Source organism: Dromiciops gliroides, chromosome 3, assembly GCF_019393635.1.
Source record: "Dromiciops gliroides isolate mDroGli1 chromosome 3, mDroGli1.pri, whole genome shotgun sequence".
In the NCBI taxonomy this organism is placed as follows: Eukaryota; Metazoa; Chordata; class Mammalia; order Microbiotheria; family Microbiotheriidae; genus Dromiciops; species Dromiciops gliroides.
The window spans coordinates 433,609,862-433,634,627 of record NC_057863.1 but is presented as its reverse complement, the minus strand read 5'-3'; the positions used below and the strand labels follow the sequence as shown (position 1 = coordinate 433,634,627).

Below are 24,766 nucleotides of genomic sequence, written 5' to 3'. Positions count from 1 at the left end.
GCTGCATGCAAGCTAGCTCATTGTTGCATCAAATGCTAATACACTAGAAGGAAAAGAAACTAACTTCCACCTTTCCACCTCAAACTCCTTTGAGAAAGGCTGTCTTTTCCCAGGATTCCTATCCTTCTGGCAAACACTTGCCTTTGATGGCCTCAGTTATGAAGTTCCTATCAGTAAAAGCATCAATCACTGTCAGGTCCTCAGTGTTAAAACTGCTGTGTGATGAGCGTGTCAGCCCAATGAAGATTGAATTGAGACTATAGAACCCATTTCTGTTACCTGAGCTCAATTCACTCCTCAGTCTCCTGAGTGGAATTTCATGTGATTCAGTTCCCTTGCCTTGGACCCAACTAGATTATTGCAGTATGATAGAAATGTGTGACTTGCTGCTTTAATCCTGAACACTAGAATGCTATTTATAGTAGCAGACAGTCGCAAGGGCCTGCACAGCAACAACCAGTCAAAATTACACATAGGCACATTGGGTTCTCAAAAGTCTGTGAAGGAAAAATTACCTTCTCTGCTCTTTGAAACTTCCTAATTACATGATCATTAGTATATGGCAAAAAATCACTGATAGCACCACCTTAAAAACAGCTTTACAGGATATTCTTACGTGATGGGATTGAAATGAAAGGCAAGGATGCTGACTGACAACCTCTCCATCCCACTCAGAGACATAAGTAGAGGAGTAGAGTGAAGGCTTTGCCCTAGGGTAGTGTTTGTAATCCCCCTATTAGGATGAAAACAACTAAATTTAGTCTCTAAAGAAAAGAAAAATTAGTTAAAAATTCAAAGCCAGGCCTATAGCCATATCCCAGATTAGCTCCTCTGTGGTTTTCACCCCAAAGGCTTCACCTTTTACATCAGTGGCCTCAAGCTGCCTTTGTTCTTTTGACCTTACCCTTAAGTGACACAATTTCCGGTTTGAGTTCAAGAGAAATCAACCTGTCACAGAGGGCTGTGATAGGATCAGTAACTTGTCATTACCTATCATTTCTTCCACTGAAGAAAGTGTCAAGATAAGCAGATTGACTACTCCAACCTGATGAAGAAGGTCTAGCCCATTAAGACTGGAACCTATCTATCTATATATTTCCATTGTTGTTGTTGAGTCATTTCAGTTATGCCCAATTCATGATCCCATTTTGGGGGTTTTCTTAAGCAAAGATACTGGAGTGCTTTGCCGTTTCCTTCTCTAGCTTATTTTACAGATGAGGAAACTGAGGCAAACAGGATTAAGTGACTTGCTCACAGTTGCATAGCTAGTAAGTATCTGAGGCCAGATTTGAACTGGTGAAGATAAGTCTCCCTGATTTCAAGTCCAGAAATCTATCCACTGTGCCAATTTCCATTACTTTTGTTCTTTAACTTGTGCCATCTTTTTCTGCGTTTTCAAGTCTGAGTGCACAGGAGTGTGGGAAGTGAAACACACAGGCCTTTACTTTTTTTTTAATAGAATGCTACATTAGTTTCTAAATGAAACAGGACCCATTCTTCCTCCAGAGATCTTATGTAAAACTGGTTATGCTCAATTGAACCTTATAATAATCATTCACTGAAGATGATTACAATCTCTTGTGGAAGCCTTAGTTCTGTTGTTATGGTCAGAACGACACATAAATCATCCTATGTAGAAGGAAAGAACTGAAAAGTGCCATAAATCTGCATTCCCACATTTACTCTTTTAAAATCTCTAAAGCACATGGTGAGCAGCTCAGTAGTAATAAATGTGTCTCTTGCCTTTAGAATGGTGTTCATGGAGTTGAAGAAGTGATTTTAAGGATTCAGCATTCTCAAACTCTTGGGTGTTCTGCAGGAAGTCTTCAGCTTGGTCTATTTTAACAGCAAACTACAAGAGAAATATATAAAAATGCATTTGAAAGAAAACATAACATTCTGCTATTTGTATCTTCACCACGGTCATCCTGTGATATTTCATTGTGACATTTGTTGTTCTTTGTACATGAGATTCTATCTCCCATCTCCGAAACTTTGCATAGATTGTGCCCCATTCCCAGAAGCCATTCTCTCCAGCTCTTTGTGATCCCTGGATTTCTTTGAGATTCAACTCAGACTCTACTTCCTACATGAAGTCCTTCCTAATTTCCCCAACTATTAATGCCACCATCTATAGACTTACTTTCATCATTATCACTGTTATTTCTCCTTTGCTTGCTAAGAAAATATATTGCCAGAAAATGGAAAAGGACCTATTTGTAAAAAATATTTATAGTATCTCTCTTTGTGGTGGCCAAGAATTGGAAATTGAGGGGATGCCCATCAATCGTGGAATGGCTAAAGAATTTGTGGAATATTATTGTGATGGAATATTATTGTGCTACAAGAAATGACAAGCAGGGTGGCTTCAGAAAAACCTGGGAATACTTATATGGACTCAGGCAAAGTGAATTGAGCAGAACCAGAACATTGTAAACAGTAATAGCAGTGTTGCAAGCATAATCAACTGTGAGCTACTCTGATCAAGACAATAATTCAAAGAATTCCACAGGATCCATGATGAAAAATGCTATTTACCTCCAGAGAGAGAACTGAGAAAGTAAAGACTGAAGCATACTTTTTTACTTTATTTTTCTTGGGATTTTTGTCTGCATTTTCTTTTGCAAAATGGCTAAAAGGGAAATGTTTTGCATGACTTTACATGAATAATAAATATCAAATTGCTTGCCTTCTCAAGGATCAGGGGAAGGAGGAAAAAGATTTGAAACTCAAAATTTTTAAAAATGAATGCTGAAAATGTTTTTACATGTAATTGGGAAATATTTAACAAATCTATTTATCTATCTATCATCTATCTACCTATCTATCTGGAAAAAGTATAATTCCCCAAACTGTGTGTTTACTTCAAGCCCAGGGCATCATCTTTTCTTTCTTTATATTCTCTGTTGATGACCTCATCAACTCCCACGATTTTAATTACAATCTCTATGAAGATAACTCACAGATCTATATGTTCAACCCCACTTTTGCTCTTGAGTTTCAATCTTACACCATCAACCACCTACTGGGTATGTCAAAATCGAAGTGCTGGATATATTACAAATTCAAAAGCTATTTGGCATGGTAGACTAAAGATTAGGCCTAGAATCAGGAAGAACTGAGTTCAAATTGAGCCTCAGATACTTACTACTTAATGTGACTTTGGACAAGTCACTTAAAAAGAAAAACTCTTGTCTGACTCAGTTTCCTCAATTGTAAAATGAGGATAATGGCAATAGCTACTTCACAAGGTTGTGAGGATCAAATGAGATAATATTCATAGAGCAGAGTATGGCACATAGTAGATATTTAATAATCTTTGTTCCCTTACCCCTTTCCTTTTCCTGAACATGCCTCACACATAAATTATTACCTTACTCTTCCCCCAATACCCATCCCCCTTCAAAATTTCTCTAGGTCTGACAGGGGCACTGCTATTCTTCCAGTCTCCCAGGTCCTTAACCTCCCTGTCATGAGAGACTCCCCAATCTCTTTCATTCCACATATTCCCATCGGTTGCCAAATCTTGCTGTATCTACATTGCTCACTTCTGAGCCTTTCTTTCTCTTCACATAGCCACCCCCACTTAGTTCAGGTTCTTCTCACAGAGATGATTGCAAGTCTCCTAATTAGTCTCCCTGCCTCAAATCCCTCCTCGCTCCAGTCTATTCTCCACACTGCTGCCAGAGTAATTTTTCTTCAGCTCAGATCTAGCCATGCTTCTCCCCTACTCAATAAAATCCAGTAGTTTCCTATTGCCTCTAGGACAGAAATATCATCTACTCAATTTAGCTTTTACAATCCTTCACAAACTACCTCCAACCTACCTTTTCAGCCTCAGTGTACATTGCTTCTCCAATATTCTGAGAACCAAATGAACTAATTTTCTTCCTGTTCTTCACACATTTCCCTCTACTTCCCATCCCTTTGCCTTTGTACTGATTGTTCTCCATGACAGGAATTTATTCTTCACCTTCTCCTTTTATTCCAGCTCCTAGAATACCCCTTCTTCAAGATGAATCTTGGGAACCATCTTCTACATAAAGCCTTTTCTGATCCACTCTCTATGCCCAGTTAGAGAGATTGCCCTCTTTAACTTTTATTTTTAAAAAACACAAAAACATTTATCATCTTTCTATATTTCTTATTATATATTTACTAATAAGCAATGAGAAGCAGCCTGAACATAATAGATAGTGATCTGGTCTTGGAGCCAGAAAGATCTCCTCTTCTGAAAGGTACCCATTGTGAGACACCAGACAGATCATATCTCCGTCAGCTTCAGAGACTTCTCCAACCTTCACTGCAGTAAGAGATTTCATCATATAGAACTCTCTTCATCAATGAAATTATAGACAAGTTCCTATCGCTATGTGTACGTATGCACTTATCTTCCCCATTAGAAAGTAAGCCTTTTGTGAGTAGGAATAGTTTCATTGTTGGTAATTATATCCCCAACACATAGCATCTTGCTTGTCAAACAGGTAGTACTTAATCAATGCTTGTTTGCATAGGTTGTTCCCCATTCCAGAAAGATACTCCCTTTACCTTTTGAAATTCCTAGATTCTTTTAAGACACAGCTCAAGGGGGCAGCTAGGTGGCGCAATGGATAAGGCACTAGCCTTGGATTCAGGAGGACCTGAGTTCAACCCCAGCCTCAGACACTTACTAGCTGTGTGACCCTGGGCAAGTCCCTTAAACCCCATTGCCCTGCAAAAAAAAAAAAAAAAAAAGACACAGCTCAAGTGCTACCCCAAATGTGAAGCTCTGAGTCATTTACATGAGTAAATTGATTGTTTTGTACTTATTGATCTAAAGACATGAGTTTTCCTCCCAGTAGAAGTTGAGCACCTTGAGGGTAGAGACTGTTTTTATTTTGGTGGTAGTGGTGGTGTTTGGTTTTGAAGGGTTGTTTGTTGGGGGGTAGGAGGGTTGCATCTCCAATACCTAGCATATTGTACCTTGAACTGAATAGAAATGGACAGACATGGAAGTAACCCAGGATTCTCAAGAGCCGTACCACTGGAGCATAAACTTTGGGAGATTCCAACAAACTTATAAGGTTTTTTTTTTCATTTTTAAAAAAATTGTATTTTTATTTTTAGTTCCAAATTCTCTTCCTCCTTTCACATTCTCTCCTTATCCATTGAGAAAGGAAAATATATTTTCATGTTAGTAACTATAAGGTTTTAATTATTTATTTACTTTGTTTTTTGTGGGGCAATGATGGTTAAGTGACTTGCCCAGGATCACACAGCTAGTAAGTGTCAAGTGTCTGAGGCCAGATTTGAACTCAGGTCCTCCTGAATCCAGGGCCAGCACTTTATCCATTGTGCCACCTAGCTGCCCCCAACTATATAAGGTTTTAAATACATACTCTATGTATATCCTCCAAAGGTGTGTCTACTTACTGTGGAGAGAAGGAAACAAGCCTTTATTAAAAGCCTACTATGGGAGGCAGCTAGGTGGCACAGTGGATAGAGCACCAGCCCTGGATTCAGGAGGACCTGAGTTCAAATCCGGCCTCAGACACTTAACATTTACTAGCTGTGTGACCCTGGGCAAGTCACTTAACCCCAATTGTCTCACCAAAACAACAACAACAACAAAAAAGCCTACTATGGAGGGCAGCTAGGTGGAGCAGTGGATAAAACACCGGTCCTGGATTCAGGAGTATCTGAGTTCAAATCCAGCCTCAAACACTTGGTACTCACTGGCTGTGTGACCCTGGGCAAGTCACTTAGCCCCCATTGCCCTGCCCCAAACCAAAACAAAAACAAAAGTTTAATCATTTTGCAAATATCCAATTTATAAAGTGCTCAGAGAGGTTCATAACCAATCTAGTCAGCAGCTAATAAATGTGTTAGACAGAAAAATCCATGAAACATTTGTATATAGTAAGGAAAATTTAGTATTGCCAAAAGTTGTTCATTTGCAAGTTTCTCATGGATTAAGTAAGTGATAAACCTTTTCATGTTGCTGATTAGATTATATGCCCTTTAAAAGCAGGAAATACCTTTTTCTTACCTGGAAGAGTGTCAAAGAGAGAGAGATACAGAGAGAGACAGAGACAAAGAGAGAGACAGAGAGACAGAAAAAGAAAATGAGAAATAGAATTAAGGGAAATATATGTACATATATGGAATTGAGGGAAAATTTTACCATATGTAAGTAATTGAACATAGCATTTATATTATATGTGTTAATATGTAATAGATATACCATTTATATTTAATATGCACGGACCCACTCACTAAGATGAAATGAATCAGGTGTGCCTATAACCAGGTACATATGTATATATATTTCATCTAGAAGGAAGTCAGAATGGGAAAAAAAGAAAGGAAGTATGTATGGTTTCCCCAACAAAGACTGCAAAATAAGTGTTTTTTGGACCTATGCTCAAATTGTCAAAAACAAATTTTAAAACAGTCTAAAGTTTCTGCTGTCCCCACTTGCTGTTAAACAAGCACATGACACATGAGAATGTCTCTTCCAAGTCTTTATTTCCCATAACTAATCCTCTGAGCTTCAATATTTGGGATCTGTGTCCTGATTTTTGAATTTGAGGATGTCATATTCTTTGAAGCTGGTACTTTATCATAATGAAACAGCAATCTCACATCAAAATAAATGTGCTGCCAACTTGACAGGAAAGTTAAAAATGAAATTCCCAATAACTGTCTTTCTCTAAAATATGACATTTCCCATTTATAATGCTCTTTAAGAGTCTCACATTTTGAATTGGGAAGCTCAAAGAGTCATAGGAATTAAAGAGAAACAAGGCAAGGCAGGAGGGGAATGGGAGAGAGGGTGTTAGGTATATTCTCTTTTATTTTAATTAATACAAAGAATGAAACTTCTAGCTACACCCCTTAGGTCAAAACTCTTTAGTATAAAAAGTTATCTTTACATTTCATTTCTGTATTTATTGGACATCTATTTGATATAAATGGGTAATTTTATATGTGTGTATTATTAATTTTAAAGGACTCAAGTGACAATTGTTCCTGGAATCAAATATGAACTCAGTTTTCTTTTCTTTTTTTTTCTTTCTCTTTTTCTTTTTCTCTCTCTTTTTTTTTTTTTTTTTGGTGGGGCAATGAGGGTTAAGTGACTTGCCCAGGGTCACATAGCTAGTAAGTGTCAAGTGTCTGAGTCCAGATTTGAACTCAGGTCCTCCTGAATCCAGGACCAGTGCTTTATCCACTGTGCCACGTAGCTGCCCCTCAGTTTCCTTTTAAAGTCCTTGACAACATGGCCCTGACTTATCTTTCCAGCTGGCCTTCTCTCTAGTCCCTATATGTGACACTCCACCTCCTCCTGTTTACATGCTTTTGTAATGACCATCTTCCATGCCAGGAATGAGTTCCCTCTTCATCTCCACCTTAAAGAATCTCTTCCATCAAACTGAAGCTCCAAGTACCACCTTTTAGATGAACTCTTTCTTGAACCCAGTTAGTGCTAGTGGTTTTCCCTCCTTATCTACCCTAAACTGATTACATTTATTCTGTGTATACATATGGGAGTAAATGGGGTGTTCAGGGAGAACTAGCCCCTCTGGTACAAGGGCCTTTCTCAGAGCTGCTCATCCACCTTTGGTATCCACCTTCGCCTAACTCTCACCTGTGTCTCCAAGACACTCATTCGTGCAAAAGCCACACCCTGGTAAACTGGGTTAAGGGTAACTGACAGGCCTCTAACCTATTGGTGAGTTAGGGGAATGTCTACCCCAATCATGTGAAGACTTTGCCTGCTGGAATGGGCAGATGGCAATAGCTTATTCCAATGCCCATGAAGGCAGGAGAAAACAGACACTGTGGAGCTCTTAGGGTTTGATTAGACTTTGAAGATGCCAAGGTCATTCATTGCATCCTGGGCCATCACCAGTCATCTTGACTTTTTTTTAAACACTGGACTTAATGACTCAGGAAGAAGAGAGAGTAATACTGACTACTTTGCTCAACTCTGTGTCCAATTTACACACAGATTAAGACATCATTCATGATGAACGACAACAATAATATATACATGTATCTTTCTTGACTCTTCAATTAGAATTACTCTTTAAGAGTAGGTATCATTATGGGGGCTGCTAGGTGGCACAGTGGATAGAGCACCAGCCCTGGAGTCAGGAGGACCTGAGTTCAAATCTGGCCTCAGACACTTGATACTTACTAGCTGTGTGACCCTGGGCAAGTCACTTAACCCCCATTGCCTCACCAAAAAATTAAAAAATTATAAAAAAAAAAAAGAAAGAAAGAGTGGATAGAGCACCGGCCCTAGAGTCAGGAGTACCTAAGTTCAAATCTGGCCTCAGATAGTTAACACTTACTAGCTGTGTGACCCTGGGCGAGTCTCTTAACCCCAATAGCCTCACTAAAAAAAAAAAAGAAAAGAAAGAAAGGAAGGAAGGAAGAAAGAAATGATGAGCAGGCAGATTTCAGAAAAACCTGGAAAGACTTAAGTGAACAGATGCTGAGTGAAATGAGCAGAACCAGGAGGACATTGTATACAGTAACAGCAACATTGTGTGAAGATCAACTGTGATACTTAGCTCTTAGCAGTGCAATGATCCACAACAATTCCAAAGAACTCATGGTGGAAAATGCTCTACACACAGAGAAAAAAGAACTGTGGATTCTGAATGCAGATTGAACCATACTGTTTCTACTTTTTCACTGGGTTGGGTTTTTTTTGAGCTTTTCCCCTTGTATTCTGATTCTTCTTTCACAATATGACTAATGCAGAAATATGTTTAATGTGATTGTACATATATAATCTATATCAGATTGCTTTCTGTCTTGGGGAAGGGGAGGGAAGGGAGGGAGCGAGAAAAATTTGGAACTAAAAATTTTATGAAAACAAATATTGAAAACTATCTTTACGTGTAACTGGAAAATAATAAAATACTTTTATGATAAAAAGAGTAGGAACAATTGAATTCTTTGTATTTGTATTCCTGGTACCTACCAAAGCTCTTAGCACATGGTAGGTATTTATAAATGCAAGTTGATTGGTTATGATAGGCATTTATGGGTCTACAAAGGTGAATGAGACAGGTTCCCTGATTTAATAAAGTTTTCAATCTATTGAGAAAGGCATATATACAAATATACAGGCATATATAGAAATATACAAAGATATATATACAAATAACCAATATGGAGCACTATCCAAGTGGAATAAGAGGGTGAAAATGGTATGAGTTAGACCATAGGAAAGAAAGGCCACTTCTGTCTTGGTGGGAGAGGGGGAAGCCAGTTTTAGTTTTTCCTCATGATATTCTGAAAATGTCTGAAAAGATATGAAAATTACTTGGAAGAGACATTATTTCATGGGAACCTTCCCACCTCCCTAGAAGGGAATAAATCATCAGAACTATACATCTCAGAAGCTCCAAAAGAAAGATGGAGCCTAGCGATTTAGTTTCTTTTTTTTTCCTGCTATTGTCTTCAAATAAGAGAGACAGCATTATTTACTACTCAGTTTTAGGCTAAATGTCTACATTTTAAAATACATAATATATCTGAGTTCAACAATATTCTTCAACTATCAAAAAAAAATGTCCTTCATCTAGGTACTTTTCATTTGTGAAAATTAGAGAGCAAAAATATTTAAAGACTTTAGTTTCTAAGTCCTTGTGTGAAACAGGCAGAAATGGAGTTTCCCAACACAAACCTCTAGGGCATTTTCGAAAAATTCTGAAGTCATTTTCAGGAGCTCTCTTCTCCTCTCCAGGACGGTGACCAGGGCTGCCCAGGCATCACCCAGAGTCTCAGCCATGGCTTCATACAGTTGGCACTGGTCCTTGTTCTCTTCTGCTGCCTTGTCGGCCTCCTGTAATAGGTTCCATACCCGATCTTCCAAAGCCTGAAGCAAGAGAAAAAAGTAAAATAATAATTAAGTATAAAGTAACCACGAGCAAGAATTCAGGTCAAATCTGACTTGCTTCACAAGTCCAGAATTTTACTGTTGTGGATTCTGGGTACTCCCTCTAATGAGGCAGGTCATGACTCCTTTCCTCTTTAAAGATGGTCTTTCTACTTGCTGTGGATGATAATTTTATCCCCTATGGTGGTCAACATACTGGTGATAAACCACTGCATGCCACTCTACTCCATAATATCATTGTGGCCAGGATGTGGCCCTAGACTCTTACAACCTGTACTAATGGAATACAGGGTCTGGCAGTCATAGCAAACTGGAGAAGTTTTAGTCTTTGTGTCTATCATTCAAAGAGCATCTTCACTAAGTTTGAAGTTAACTGGCTAATCATTTATATACATGAACATTTAAACATGTATGTTTTGGGTAACTTTCTTGCTTTTACCCTGAAAAGGAATATAGACATAAAATGAAGTAAGCAGAAGCAAGAAAACAATGGAAATGGAAATGGAAATGGAAATAACCACAACAAATAAATTGAAACAAAACTGTAATTATAATGACAAAGTTGGCTCTGAAGAAGAGATATGGAAACAGAATCCCTTCCCTTTTTAGCAAAGGTGGGGGATTATAGGTATGTAATGCTACACATACTGTAAGACTAAATTAATATATTGGCTAGAGACAGCTAGGTGTCACAGTGGATAGAACACTGGGCCTAAATTCAAATCCAGCCTCAAAACATTTACTACCTTTGTGACCTGGGCAAGTGACTTAACTTGTCTGCATTGGTTTCTTCATCTGTAAAATGGGGAAATAATATCACCTATCTTTCAGGATTGTCATGAAAATCAGATGAGATAGTAATATTTATACATTACTTTGCAACTTTAAAGCACTATATAAATGTAATTATTAATATTAGTTTTATTGAATTCCTAACCCCCTCATCCCACTTTGATTTTTATTCTTTTCATCCGGCATGGTTTTCTAGGTTAAAAAAAGGAAAGGGATATATTGAGAAATTTTAATGTAAAAATTAAAAGATTTTAATAATTTATTTTTTTTTATTATTTTTGCAGGGCAATGAGGGTTAAGCAACTTGCCCAAGGTCATACAGCTAGTAAGTGTCAAGTGCCTGAGGCCAGATTTGAACTCAGGTCCTCCTGAATCTAGGGCTGGTGCTTTATCCACTGAGCCACCTAGCTGCCCCCAATAATTTTTTAAATAATAAATACAACATAGAGTCCAGTTCTAGCTTCTGATTTATACTAGACAGCTAGATGGTACAATTTATAGAGTGCTAGACCTGGAATCAGAAAGAAATAAATTCAAATCCATCCTTGAACACTTACTCTGTGTGACCTTGGGCAAGTCATTTAACCTTTGTCTGTCTCAGTTTTTTCATCTATAAAATGGGGAAAATAATGGCATCTACCTCCCAAGTTTATTGTAAAGATAAAATTGGGTAACATTTATAAAGCAATTTGCAAATCCTGAAGCACTAGAGAAATACTAATTATTTGATTAATTATTTTTGAATTATAGTAATAATAATCATACTACCTGTGTGACTATTACTAAATCAAGTAGTATTTCAGTGTTCAAGGCAACACTGTAAGACACTATTACAGATGAGGTGCCAATGTGCCATGGTGGTCTATTAATTTTTTTTTAATTTGAAAATATATCAGTAGGAGTTTAATACTATTTTTTAAACACAAAGCTATGAGAAAGAAGCCAAGTTTTAGAAGTTGAGCCAGCTTTTTCAAGGCCTTTTCTTACCCTGCCCCAACTCCCCAAGAAGATACTCAGACACCACAGTAGGTACAATCCACTGATGATTAAAGAAATATGTATTAGGTGCTTACTGTGTGCCAGGTACTATAGATACAAAGATAAAAATTACATTCAAGATGAAAAAGTATTCCAAAAGAGTGTGTGAGAGTGGAAAAAACACTTGACATAGAGCAAGAACACTTGAGTTCAAGTCCCATTATTATCTTGTGACCTTGAATAAAGCATTTAACTTGACCTTCCATTTCTTCACTTGTAAACAAGGGATAATAATACACTATCTCAAAGGATTGTTATGACAATATGAAGGGATAATGTATATAAGATGCTTTGTAATCATAAAGTGCTATTTAAGCTTTAAAGAACAAATTTATAAATCAGCTCTTCCAGACCCAAGTTATATTAGACTAGACATTATATATATATATATATTTCCAATGTCCTTGGTTAACCTATCGGGCATACAATGCACTCTCTTGACAGATAAAAGAAGGGAATAAAAAACTCATAATGAAACTTTTTCAGACATTCTTATGAGTACCTGAATGACTTATGTAGCATGTAAATGTTATTCATGGATAACTCAGATTCGATTCTGCCACAGATTAGGTTGAACACTGATGCTCTCCCTGGGGAAGTCTATTCAATAGGTGCTCTGTTTGCTGCAGTGTTCAGGCTGAACTATACAAACACAATGCCCATGAGAATCAGATCCATTGTGCAGCACTCGCTTTACTTTGTCATGAGAGAGGATAATTTCTGGGCTACTTCCTCCTCCTATGACATTCTTCAGATTATCTGGAGGGTTGATTAATTTTTTCCTGTACATGTTTTTCATCTTTTACTCTTTATCATGAAAATGGATTAACTTAGTCACAATTTCTCCTCACATTTGCAGGTGCTATTTCAAGAATGTTTAATGAGAAGAGAAATCCATATTAGGTATTTTAATATTCCAGGATAACTCATTCTCCTGACACCAATTGTATTAGGGAATGAAAACAGGAAAACATGAAAACCTCATGACAGAGATGGAACTGAGAATGAGAAATAATAGAGAATGAATTCATGATAAGACTAGGCAGAGGATGGCAATCACCTGGCCTGTTATAGCTACTGCTTCATATTCTGCATAGAGGTGACAGGATTAATATGAATATAAGGTAAAAATGTCTGTTTTTGAAGGGATGCTGTGGGAAATTTTTTTCATACACATAAGCCCTCTAGCCCTTAATAAATTTTAAATGGCTCTGCTTAGTTTAGTATAGTGTATTCCAAATTGGGGTCATGGAGGTATCCTGGAGGATATTGAAAGATAGATCTATGATGGTGTCACCTGCTTGCTAACATTATCTCTTCTATCTCAGAGGTTTCAAAGCAAGTTCCTTGGAGGACTGGTGGTCTGACAAAATGCTTTAAGTGGTTTGTGAACTAATGACCTCTTGCAATATTCATGATGTGATATTACAATGTTGATACTTTTATTTCTGACATGAATTAATAATTGATTGAGAGGATTTAATTTGGGGAAAGAGACTGGTAAAGATGATATAGTAAGAGGAAGCAATACAAAGCATCTTCTACTACAACTACTCCAGCAAAGATTGAGGAAGAGTAGTAGAACAAATGGTTATCAGGAAATCCAAGGAGAAACAATGGGTAACTTTTTCTGGTCCACACTGGCACAGAAAGACAACCAGACCTCTGTGGGCATTAGTAGGGAGAAAGAATGGTGGGAATGAGATTATATGGAACTCTATTGTGCTGTAAGAAATGATGAGCAGGATGCTCTCAGAAAAACCTGGAAAGATTTACATGAGCTGATGGAAAGTGAGATGTACTATAGACAAAGTAATAGCAATATTGCAAGATGATCAGCTGTAAATGACTTGGCTCTTCTCAGCAATGTAATGATCCAAGACAACTCTGAAGGACTTATGAAAAAATGCAATCCATCTCCAAAGAAAAAACTGATGGTGTCTAAATGCAGATTGAAACATTTTTTTTGTTTCTTTTTCTTACTTTTTTTGTCTGTTTTCTCTAACAACCTGACTAATGTGGAAATGTTTTGCATGACTACACATGTATAACTTATATTGAATTGCTTGTGTTCTTAAGGGGTGGGGGTGGGCAGGAAGGGAGGAAGAGAATTTGAAACAGTTTTAAAAATGGATGTTAAAATTATTTTTACATGTAATTGGGGAGAAAATAAAATTCAATAAAGATGTAAAAAGAAAAAAAAAAGAAAGAATGGTGGGAGATCCAAGCTAGCAAAATCTGAACACATCAGGGCTAAGGCCAGCAACTAGAAGTTAGGAAAGAGAAAGGTAAACCTGAAGTTTTATTGCTATGATTCCGCCAAGCCTTCTGGCATACTGACAGGGGTGGAGACCTACAACTATCTTCTGGAACTCCAACCAGGAGTATAATTTTACAGGGTGAAAATGAACTTTTAATGAAATAAATGACTTCTAAGTATTCCTGATGAAAATATTAGAGCTGAGTAAAAACTTCAAACTGCTAACATTGTAATCACTGAATCACATAAAAAGGTAAGTACATTTGATAAATTCAAAGACCCTATAAGGATAAAGTGTATATTCTTTTTTTTTTTTTTTTTTTTTTAGTGAGGCAATTGGGGTTAAGTGACTTGCCTAGGGTCACACAGCTAGTAAGTGTTAAGTGTCTGAGGCCGGATTTGAACTCAGGTACTCCTGACTCCAGGGCCGGTGCTCTATCCACTGTGCCACCTAGCTGCCCCTTAAAGTGTATATTCTAATAAAGAAAAAAGAAACAAGTGTTACCTCAGAACCCTAATGTTATCAATGGTCATAGAAGTTACATAAGACAGAGGGACTGGCAGTGGTTTTGTTATGTTTTGAAAAGGAATGGAGGAAAGGAGTAGAAATTTCTATTCCACATAATTTGTTTTTAAGGATACTATGCAAACATGGAGGTGGAAGTGAGAAGAGTTGCTGCCACTTTAACCTCACTTTCATCTGAAATATACAAAGGTGTATAGAACATATATACAAAAATGCATACACACACATAGAATTTCATGAAGAAATACATCCAGTACAACAGCAATACTGGATGAAGGGAAAGGAGAGAATAGGAAGGAGAGTAAATTTAGAGAGGGATTGTTTAGAATCAAATCCAACTCCAGTCTTGAAGGGTAGATAGTGAAAGGAAGTTTAAAAAGCAAAAAAGGCACGAACCTTTGATCAGGGACTGAGCAAGGGAAATAGAAGAGGGAAGGAGAGGGAGACAGATCACATCATTTTAATTTTAATTTACTAGTACTGAGCACACTCCTCCCTCCCCACTCCCTTCTTTGCAAAGAAGGGTTAATGTCAAAAAGAGGGGGGAAGTGGAAGGGGATGGAATGATAACACATAATTTTTTTAAAATTATTGTGAATAGGTTGAGTGCACTCATAAAATGGAAGAGGACAGAATGGATTAGAAAGTAAAATCCAAAATTATGTTGTTTACAAGAAATAGAGATTAACAAAAAAAATTAAAACAAAGGTCAGTAACAAATATCTCTTATGTTTCAGCTAAACTCAAAAAAGCATATTAAGCATCCTATATTGACAACACAATCAAAATTATATTTAATAAAGAGCCTTTAAAGAAAGGCTCAGAGACTAAATAACTTAATCCTAAGGAATTGGTAGATCAAATATCAAAACATAAAGATGATAGATAATTTCATAGAAGAAAATAACATCAATGAGATAACATAAAAGTTATGAAATAAAAATTTTAAAATACATTGAACTGATAAAACTGGATTTAAACAATAAAAGATAAATTGTTAGTCTGCTTTTTAAAAAGAAAGAGATAAACCAAATTTCTATGTCAAAAATGAAAAAAGAATTCATGATAAATGAGATAAAAAGGGAAATCAGAAACTATTTTGCCAAAAAACTGACAAATAAAATGGATGAACTTTTTTAAAAAATGTAAAATATTCAGATTATCAGGATAAGAAAAATGGTTAACTTAAATCACCAAATCTCGGGGAAACAACTTGAATAAACCAAAATTGAGATTCCCCAAAAGATTCTAGACCATTTGGATTTACAAGCAAATTCTAACAAATTTTCAAAGAACAATCTCAATATTATATAAATATTGTTTGCAAAAATAGGAAAAGAAAGGATCCTTCAAAATTATTTCCATAATTCAAATATTGGCTTGATACCTAAACAAAATGAGTCAAAACAGACAAATAAAACTACAGACCAATATCACTAATGGATATTGATGGAAAATTTTTAAATAAAACATTAACAGAGTCTAGAGCAACATGTTAAAAAGAATATACATTACGACCATGTTGGATTTATAACAGTAATGCATGGTTACTAATACTAAGAAAATTATAAACATGATAATATTTTAAAATAATAAGCATTTTTATTTAACATTTTGAGTTCCAAATTTTTCCCCTCCTTCCCTCTTTCCCCTCCCCACTCCCTAAGGCAGTAAGCAATCAGATGTAGATTATACATTATGTAAAACATTACCATATTAGTCATTTTGTATAAGAAAACCTGAATAAAAGAAAAAAGGAAAGGAAATAAAAAATAGCATGCTTCAGTCTGTGTTCAGTCAATATCAGGTCTTTCTTTGGAGGTGGATAATATGCTTCATCATTGGATCATTGTATTGCTGAGAATAGTTGTCATTCACATTTCATCAAACGATATTGCGGTCACTGTGCACAGTATTCTTTTGGTTCTGCTCACTTCACTATATATCAGTTCATACATGATTTCCAGGCCTTTCTGAAATTATCCTGTTTGTCATTTCTTATAGCACAATAATATTCCATTACCACCATATGCCATAGTTAATAAGCCATCTCCCAAATGATGAGCATTCCTTTGATTTCTAATTCTTAGCCTCTACAAAAAGAACTGCTATGAATATTTTTGTACAAATAGGCCTTTTTCTCTTTTATGGGATGTCTTGGGATATAAACCTAGCAGTAGTATTGCTGGATCAGAGTATGCACAGTTTTATAGCCCTTTGGGCATAGTTTCAAATTGCTCTCCAGAGTGGTTGGATTTTTCACAAGTCCACCAACAGTAGATCAGCATCCCAGTTTTCTCACATCCTCTCCAAAATGCAATATTATATATTTGCAACTCTGATAGGTGTGAGGTGATTCCTCAAAATTGTTTTAATGTGCATTTCTCTGATCAATAGTGATCTACAGAATTTTTTCATATGATTATAGATAGCTTTGATTTCTTTGAAAATTGCATGTTAACATCCTTTAACAATTTATCAATTGGGGAATGACTTTTATTTTTATAAATTTAACTCAGTTCTCTATATATTTGAGAAATGAGGTCTTTATCAGAGATACTTGTTTCAAAAATTCTTTCCCAGTTTTCTGCCTCCCTTATATTCTTGGTTATATTGGGTTTGTTTGTACAAAAAACTTTTAACTTCATATAACCAAAAGTATCTATTTTACATTTTGTATTGCTCTCTATATCTTCTTTGGTTCTAAATGCTTCCTGTGTCTATAAATCCAATAGATAAACTATTCCAAGCCCTCTTAATTTGCTTTTGGTATCACCCTTTATTTGTAAATCATGTAACCATTTTGACCTTATTTTAGTATATGGTGTAAGATATTGGTCTATACTTAGCTTCTGCCATACTCAAACATGTGATAATATTAATAGCAAAAATAATCAAAATCACAATTATATCAATAGATTCATAAAAAGCTTGTTAACAAAATACAATATCCATTTTTATTTAAAACATTAAAACACACAGGAATAAATGGATCTTTTCTTAATATAATAAATAGTATTCATCTAAAACTCAGAGACAACATTAGATGTAATTGTGACATACTAGAGGCCTTTCCGATAAGATCTAGGGTAAAGCAAGGTTGTCTATCATCACCACTACTAATAATATAGTGCTAAAAGTGCTAATTAGATAAATAAGAAAAGAAAAAGGAATTGAAGGAATAGCCTTAGGCAAAAAAAACCCAAACTCTATAGAGTCAATTAAAAATTTAACTGAGATAGTATAGCAGGATATAAAAATAAACACATACAAATCATCATCCTTTCTGTATATTAATGATAAAAACTTTAAGGAACTGGTAGGATGAAAAATTTTATTCAAAATAACTATAGATTGTATATAAGTTTGAGAAGTCTACCTATTAAGACACACATAAGATCTATATGAATATAACCCCAAAATGCTATTTTACAAAAATAGAGACAAACTTGAATAATTGGAAATATATTAATTGTTTAGACTGGGCCAATCTAAAAAAAATGACAATTCTACCCACTTATTTGCTTTAATTCAATAACATTTCTTGATTGCTATGTGCCAGGCACTATGCTAAAACTGAGGATACAAATAAGAAAAAAAATAGTCTCTACCCTCAAGGATCTTATAGTCTAATGAGGGAGGACAATATATAAAAGGAAGCTGAAGGGGAGAAAAAGGGAGAGAGTCCACCAATTTTCATTACATGAAATTAAAATATTTTTGCAGAAACAAAATTAACATAGTTAACAGTAGAAGAGAAAGAGTAAACTGAGGTGGTTGGGATCTTTGCAACAAGTTTCTCTGACAAACATGCCATTTCTAAGATATAAGGATTTGATTCATATATATATATATATATGTAAAAATAGTAGCTCTTCCCCAATAGATTTATGGTCAAAGGATATGGAAAGGTAAATCTCAAAGGAAAAAATTTGAACTATCAATATCTACATGAAAAAGAAATGTTTGGAGGCAGCTAGGTGGCACAGTGGATAAAGCACCAGCCCTGGATTCAGGAGAACCTGAGTTCAAATCCAGCTTCAGACAATTGACAGTTAGTAGGTATGTGACCCTGGGCAAGTCACTTAACTCTCATTGTCCCACCAAAAAAAAAATAAAAGAAATGCTCATTAATAATAACATAAAAACAAATTTAAACAACTCCAAGATTCTCCCACACACCATAAGACTGGCAAAAATGACAAAATTAAAAAAGAAAATTGCTGCAGCAAAACATGCACACTAGTTACTGTTGGTGAAGCTAAGGATTAGTTCAAATGTTCTGAAAAGAAATTTGGAACCATACTCATTTGGAAGTCATCTTGTGGGGAAAGTGAGGGATAATAGCTTTTTTCAGCAGGCAGGGCAATGAAGGTTAAATGACTTACCCAGGGTCACACAGCTAATAAGTGTCAAGTGTCTGAGGTTGGATTTGAATTCATGTCCTCCTGAATCCAGAGCCTATGCTTTATCCACTGCGCCACCTAGCTGCCCCAGAACTATACTCATAAAGTCACTAAATTATGTATATCTTTGACCCAGTAATAAATACTACTAGTAGGGCTATATTTAAAAAAAAAAAAACAAAGACAGAAGAAAAGGGCCAGTAAGTCAAAAATATCTTTTTGTGTTAGCAAAAAACAGGAATCTAAACATACACATGCCTATCAATTAGGTAATGGTTGTACAAGTTGTGGTATATGAATGTAATGGAATATTATTGTACTATAAGAAATGACGTTAAGTCTTCTGGGAGGACTTGTATGAAATGCAGAGTGAATGAAGTGAAGAAGAGACAAGATAATTTACACAGTAACAATACTATAAAGAAAAACAACTGAGAAAGACTAGTTTGATCAATATAGTGAATAATCACAATTCCAGAGGACTAATGATGAAACACCAAATATCTACTTCCTGACAAAAAGGTGATGGACTCAGAGTATGGAATAAGACATGCATTTTTGAAATGTTTAATGTGGGGATTTGTTTTGCTTTAGTATGCATATTTGACACAAATGACATATAAATAGTCTTTACAAAAATAAAGACAGACCTAGGTAAAGAAAGAAAAACAATTATTTTCATTATATGATCCAGACCAAACAGGAACAATTAGTATCTTTACTATTTAATTGCTTATGTTTAGTTTGCACCATATAATAAAAATGGCATCATGCAATCTCAGGCAATTTACCTGTGCAGTGCCAAACCAATCAAAATAAGAAAGGTTCATTTTGGGCAGCTAAGTGGCACAGTGGATAAAGCACCAGCCCTGGATTCAGGAGGAACTGAGTTCAAATCCAGCCTCAGACACTTGACACTTACTATCTGTGTGACTCTGGGCAAGTCACTTAACCCTCATTGCCTCACCAAGAAAAAAAAAAGGTTCATTTTTCTTTCAATTTAGGCTGTGGGAAATGCAAGTCAGAGCTGGAAGGATGAACAAGTATATAAAGGGACAGTTAGTGATGGCCACAGCTAGTGGCTGTCACATTTTACCAGTGAAGAAAGTAGATAGAACCAGAGTGACTAAGTCAATCTCCCAAAGTCAAGCAGTTGTTAGTGGCAGAGTCAGGAGTAGAATTCAGGTCTAATAATGAATTTGTACCAGTACTTTTGTAAGCTAAGTGATTGGGAAATTGACCAAGGTCATGGAATTGAGTAAAGCTACATGACCCCATCTGAAGTATGAATCTATAATGTAAGCATTAGTTAGTACCATGTTTTTGTCCAACACAAGGTAAAAACATTAATTCCTGGGTTAGAGTGGTCTAAAAAAATAAGTGCCTATGGTTTTCATATGGTCTGGCAATGATACTTACAGCTTCCATAAATTAAATATGAGAGAAGGCTAATATTGAAGGTATTTTAAAACTCAATACAGATATAGACAGTTCCTCTTCAAAAGCCACTACCAAGCCTGAAGAGCATTTTTTAGATAACTCATCTTTGAGACAGATTTTGTTTTTCTTTATTTTCTTACTTCTTTTTTTCCCTTTGTAATGAAGTATTTGAATACATGTAAATAGATCATTGTGCCAAAATGTATTTGTTGAGAAAGATTCTATGAACATTTAAGATTTAATATTATAATACAGAAATGTAGTAGAAATGATGAAAATCTGTGCTGTGGAAAGTTCAGATCTCCGCATTTTATGCTCCATGTTCAAATAGCCAGACCAAATATGGTCCATAAATTTCTGAAATGGCTAATTAGATGAAGATGGAACACTGCATTCTGGGATTTGTAGTTCCCATGGGCTGGTTCCCATATTAATAATGAGGAAATCTACAATCTATTCCTTTTTTATGTGTCCCATGGGCATCCCTGATAAGGATACTAAAATGAGACTGAACATATGTGAAGGCAAACTTGTTTTCTCCATTATTAGCCACATTGCCAATGCTTCTATGTAATACATTCTAAATCAGTGTTTATAGTAATTTTTCTATTATTTCTTTCTAATGCTACTAATAAATTTGTTTCAAATCCCATTTGAATATTAATGAACAATTTGACTCTTAGGTATCCATCTCCAATAGATAGAGTTGTATGCCTCAATAAATTTATTTTAGTCTGCCAATCTCATTCTAATACCAGATGTTCCTGCTATCATTCATTACATTTAAGAGACAAAATAAAGATGGAATCACAGACTTCTATTTTTTTGTGACAGATTTGGCTATTAATGCTCAGAAATCTCTTGAAACCTTATTAGATCCTATCTACAAGATGACCATAAAGACCCTACCAAATATAAGATAAACTGTAAAGCCATAGATTCCTCTGACTTCTATTTAACTATTAATTATTACAAATGGGAAAAAGGTTTTAAGTATCTTCTATTGAAACTAACAGGCATCGAGGCATAGTAAATAGAGGTCTGGCCTTGGAGTCAGGGAGACTGTGCAAATCCTATTGTTTTACAAATTGGTTCTATGAACATGAACAAGCTATTTAACCTTTCAGTGTCCCAGATAACTCTTTAAGACTATAAGTTATAGAACAATAGTTAATTAATATCCACAGAGGAAATTTTCACCCAGGAAAGGGATGTCCATGCTTGGAATTACCTATACCAATGAAATCATAGGTCTAGCCAAAAAGAAAAGAAAGGGAAGGGAAGGGAAGGAAAAGGTTGAAGCTGTAGAAGTAACTTCCCATAGTTAAATGTAAAATATCATTAGCTACAGATATAAGGAAAGTCACCACTTATATCAGATATGTAAATACTAAAACATCACTGGTGAAGGCTCAGTATACATTTGGGTTTTATGTATTTTTTTAATGTTCTTACAAAAAATAACAAAACAAATTTAAATCATTTCAATGGTTCAAATGTCATAGTAGAAGAAGTGAGAATTATCAACCGAAAAGAACCACATCTTTCTTGAACAAACTCAGAGAGAAGATTGGTTTAAAAGGTTGTTCAGGGGGTAGCTAGGTAGCACAGTGGATAAAGCACTGGCCCTGGATTCAGGAGGACCTGAGTTCAAATCTGGCCTCAGACACTTGACACTTACTAGCTGTGTGACCCTGGGCAAGTCATGTAACCATCATTGCCCCGCAAAAAAAAAAAAAAAGTAGAAGGTTGTTCATTTACTCTTTTTTTTATTCAAAGGAAAAAAAAATACTGATACTTACATTAACAAAGAAATATTTCTGACATTTCATCATCAGAATTCACATTACCAAGTCAATCCAATTCAAACATTTATTCAAACCTTCTATATGCAAGGAACTATGCCTTAGAATTGGGGATTAAAAAGAAAGTAAAAATCAACACAAACGATAGAAAAATATCAATCCTGTATGGATAGACTTCAGAAGAAGATAATTCATCAAATGTAGCAGATTATTGGTCAAGAAATGACACTGAGGAGTAAGGAACAGGCTGATATCTCACCTAGCTATCTAACAGGTGACTGAATTCTACTTGTACATCTTGTCACTGCACTCTACCCCAGCCCCTTAACCCAGCCTCTTCTCCCTACCTGGAATAGCAATCTAGACATTTATACTCTGGTCTGTCCCAAGGGGAGTTGATCCACTTTAATGCTCCACTCTGGAGTTAAACTCTACTGATTGGTGAGTCCAAATTCAGATAACTCCACTATATTTAGCTAGCTCTAGATTATGCTTATCATCACGTCCAGCCATTCACCAGAAAATCAGTATCTTTCCATTTGCCTTGCCTCTCTCAATTCTCCCTTTCCCTCACCAACTTCTCTTAGTCTTCCTCTCTTTTCCTGTCTCCCTACCTCTCTCTCCTTTCTTTTTCTCTCCATCCCTCATCTTTTTAACACTTTCTCTCGGACACTATTTAAAGGAATATTATCATTTTTACTTGGAGTGTGACAAGCCTGCCTTATGTATCCATTTACAGTCTCTGTGGTTCTCCAGACCAAAACATCCTTCTGTGGCTACTATGTTGTTTCCCTGTTTTAGGATGAAAGTTGCCTAAGAAGAGGTACTGTCTCAGTGTTATACTTGTCTCCACAGTGCCTGGCACATAGTAGGTGCTTAATAAATGCTTTTTTTTCATTCATTCTTTTCCTCATCTATTATTGCCAACTCTCAGCAATTCTGACTTTGATCCAATCATACGCAAATTTCCTCTTTGAGAATCATACTTTAGGTACAGAACTCAATTTTTCCTAAGCCCTTGTCCAGAAGTATTTGCTGCCTCTAGATCAAAGTCACTGTTGTAGCTTATAGACTGGCTTCTCTAATCTCTGACTTTTCATTAGTGTCTAGCTGTTCTTATTTCATTTACTTATACAACTCTGACAACTCTTTTGTTATTGCCACCAGGATCTTGCCTTTCTCATATTATCAACAACAAGTGAACAAGCATTCATCAAGCGCATCGTTTGTACCAGGGACTAGGTTAAGCTCTAGGGATAAAAAGAAAGGCAAAAACAGTCATTACCCTCAAGTAACTTACATTCTAATGGGAACACAACATGCAAACAACTATATACATTCAAATTACATACAGGATAAATTGGAGGTCTTCTCAGAAAGAAGCCATAGCATTAAAAGGGACCAGGAAAAGCTTCTTGTCAAAGATAGGATTTTAGCTGATACTTGAAGGAAGCTAGGAGGTAGAAATAAGTAAAGAAAGGATGACAAAGATGAGGGACAGTCAGTGAATGGAATGGAGACGGAATGTCTTTTGCTGGAAATAAGAAGCCAGAAACAACAGAAAGGAAAAGTTGTAAAGGGCATTAAAAACCAAACAGAGGGTTTTATATTTGATGCTAATGGTAATAGGGAGCCACTGGAGTTTCCCTGCATGATATGCATTTTGATAAGACATATGTGCTAAAATCTGGGCAATGTGATCATTTCATCCACTTAATTTTGCTAGTTTGGATTTTAGAGGCCAAATCTAATATGGGGAGAGTTAATTGGGTGACTTGCCGTAATATTGGGGTTCAGAAAATAATGAGGGACCTCTGGGTCCAAAGTTTCCTCCCTTCCAAACTGCTTTTTTTAGTTATTTCTCCCAGGCTAATAAGAAGGGAGATTAACAGCCTCTTTTCCACAAACAAATAAGGTTTTATTAATGGGAATAAAATATATAACAAATGTGAAGTTAAGAAAGCCAGGGACCAGGGAATAGGGGAAGAGAAAAATGGATAAGCTCCCTAGCTCTAGCAAAGACTGACTCAATCCCCAAAGTTGCTTCCAGATCAGCTAATTGGAAGAGCTGGCCTCGTTTCTATTAACTCATCACCTGGGGTCCGTAGTTTCTGTGGGAGTCAGCTTTGCAGTCTCTCTCTCTCTCTCTCTCTCTCTCTCTCTCTCTCTCCCCCCCCCCTCTGAGTGAGTGCTCCCTTTTCTGCTTTTTCTCTCCCTCCCCCAAAAGGAAGGTCCTTCAAGTTGCATGGCTGAGAGTGGTCCCCCACCCCCACCCCCGACATCAGCAGTATACCTCACTCAGGGAAGGCCAGGTGAGGCCTATATCTAATCATCCCAAGTAGATACTTAGTCAGTTTCTCATTCTTGCCCAATTCAAACAATACTAAATCAATCAGGTGGGACCCCTGGCTGTTTGCCAAATTCCATTATTTTATCACAGGATGATGAGACATATCTCTTTGTCATTACAGGGTTTTATAGAGGAAGTTTTGTAGTGGCCAGGGAATTTGATGGAATATATATGATGTTACCTATGAAGAGGAGCATTTGTAGAACTTTGCCATAAATAGGTAATCCTTCTTTCATTTTAACCTTTTACAAGAA

The 24,766-nt window shown here is 36.1% G+C and overlaps 1 protein-coding gene across 1 annotated transcript in view; it reads right to left on the bottom strand.

Annotated features, from left to right (window-relative positions):
• CCDC141 (coiled-coil domain containing 141) overlaps positions 1-24,766 on the bottom strand; it is a 254,579-nt gene that overhangs the window by 194,177 nt on the left and 35,636 nt on the right. The window contains exons 4-5 of the mRNA XM_043990782.1: positions 9,683-9,874; positions 1,744-1,852 (exon numbers count right to left, since the gene is read on the bottom strand). Coding sequence (XP_043846717.1) covers positions 1,744-1,852; positions 9,683-9,874 — 301 coding nt within the window. The remainder of the gene's footprint in view (positions 1-1,743; positions 1,853-9,682; positions 9,875-24,766) is intronic.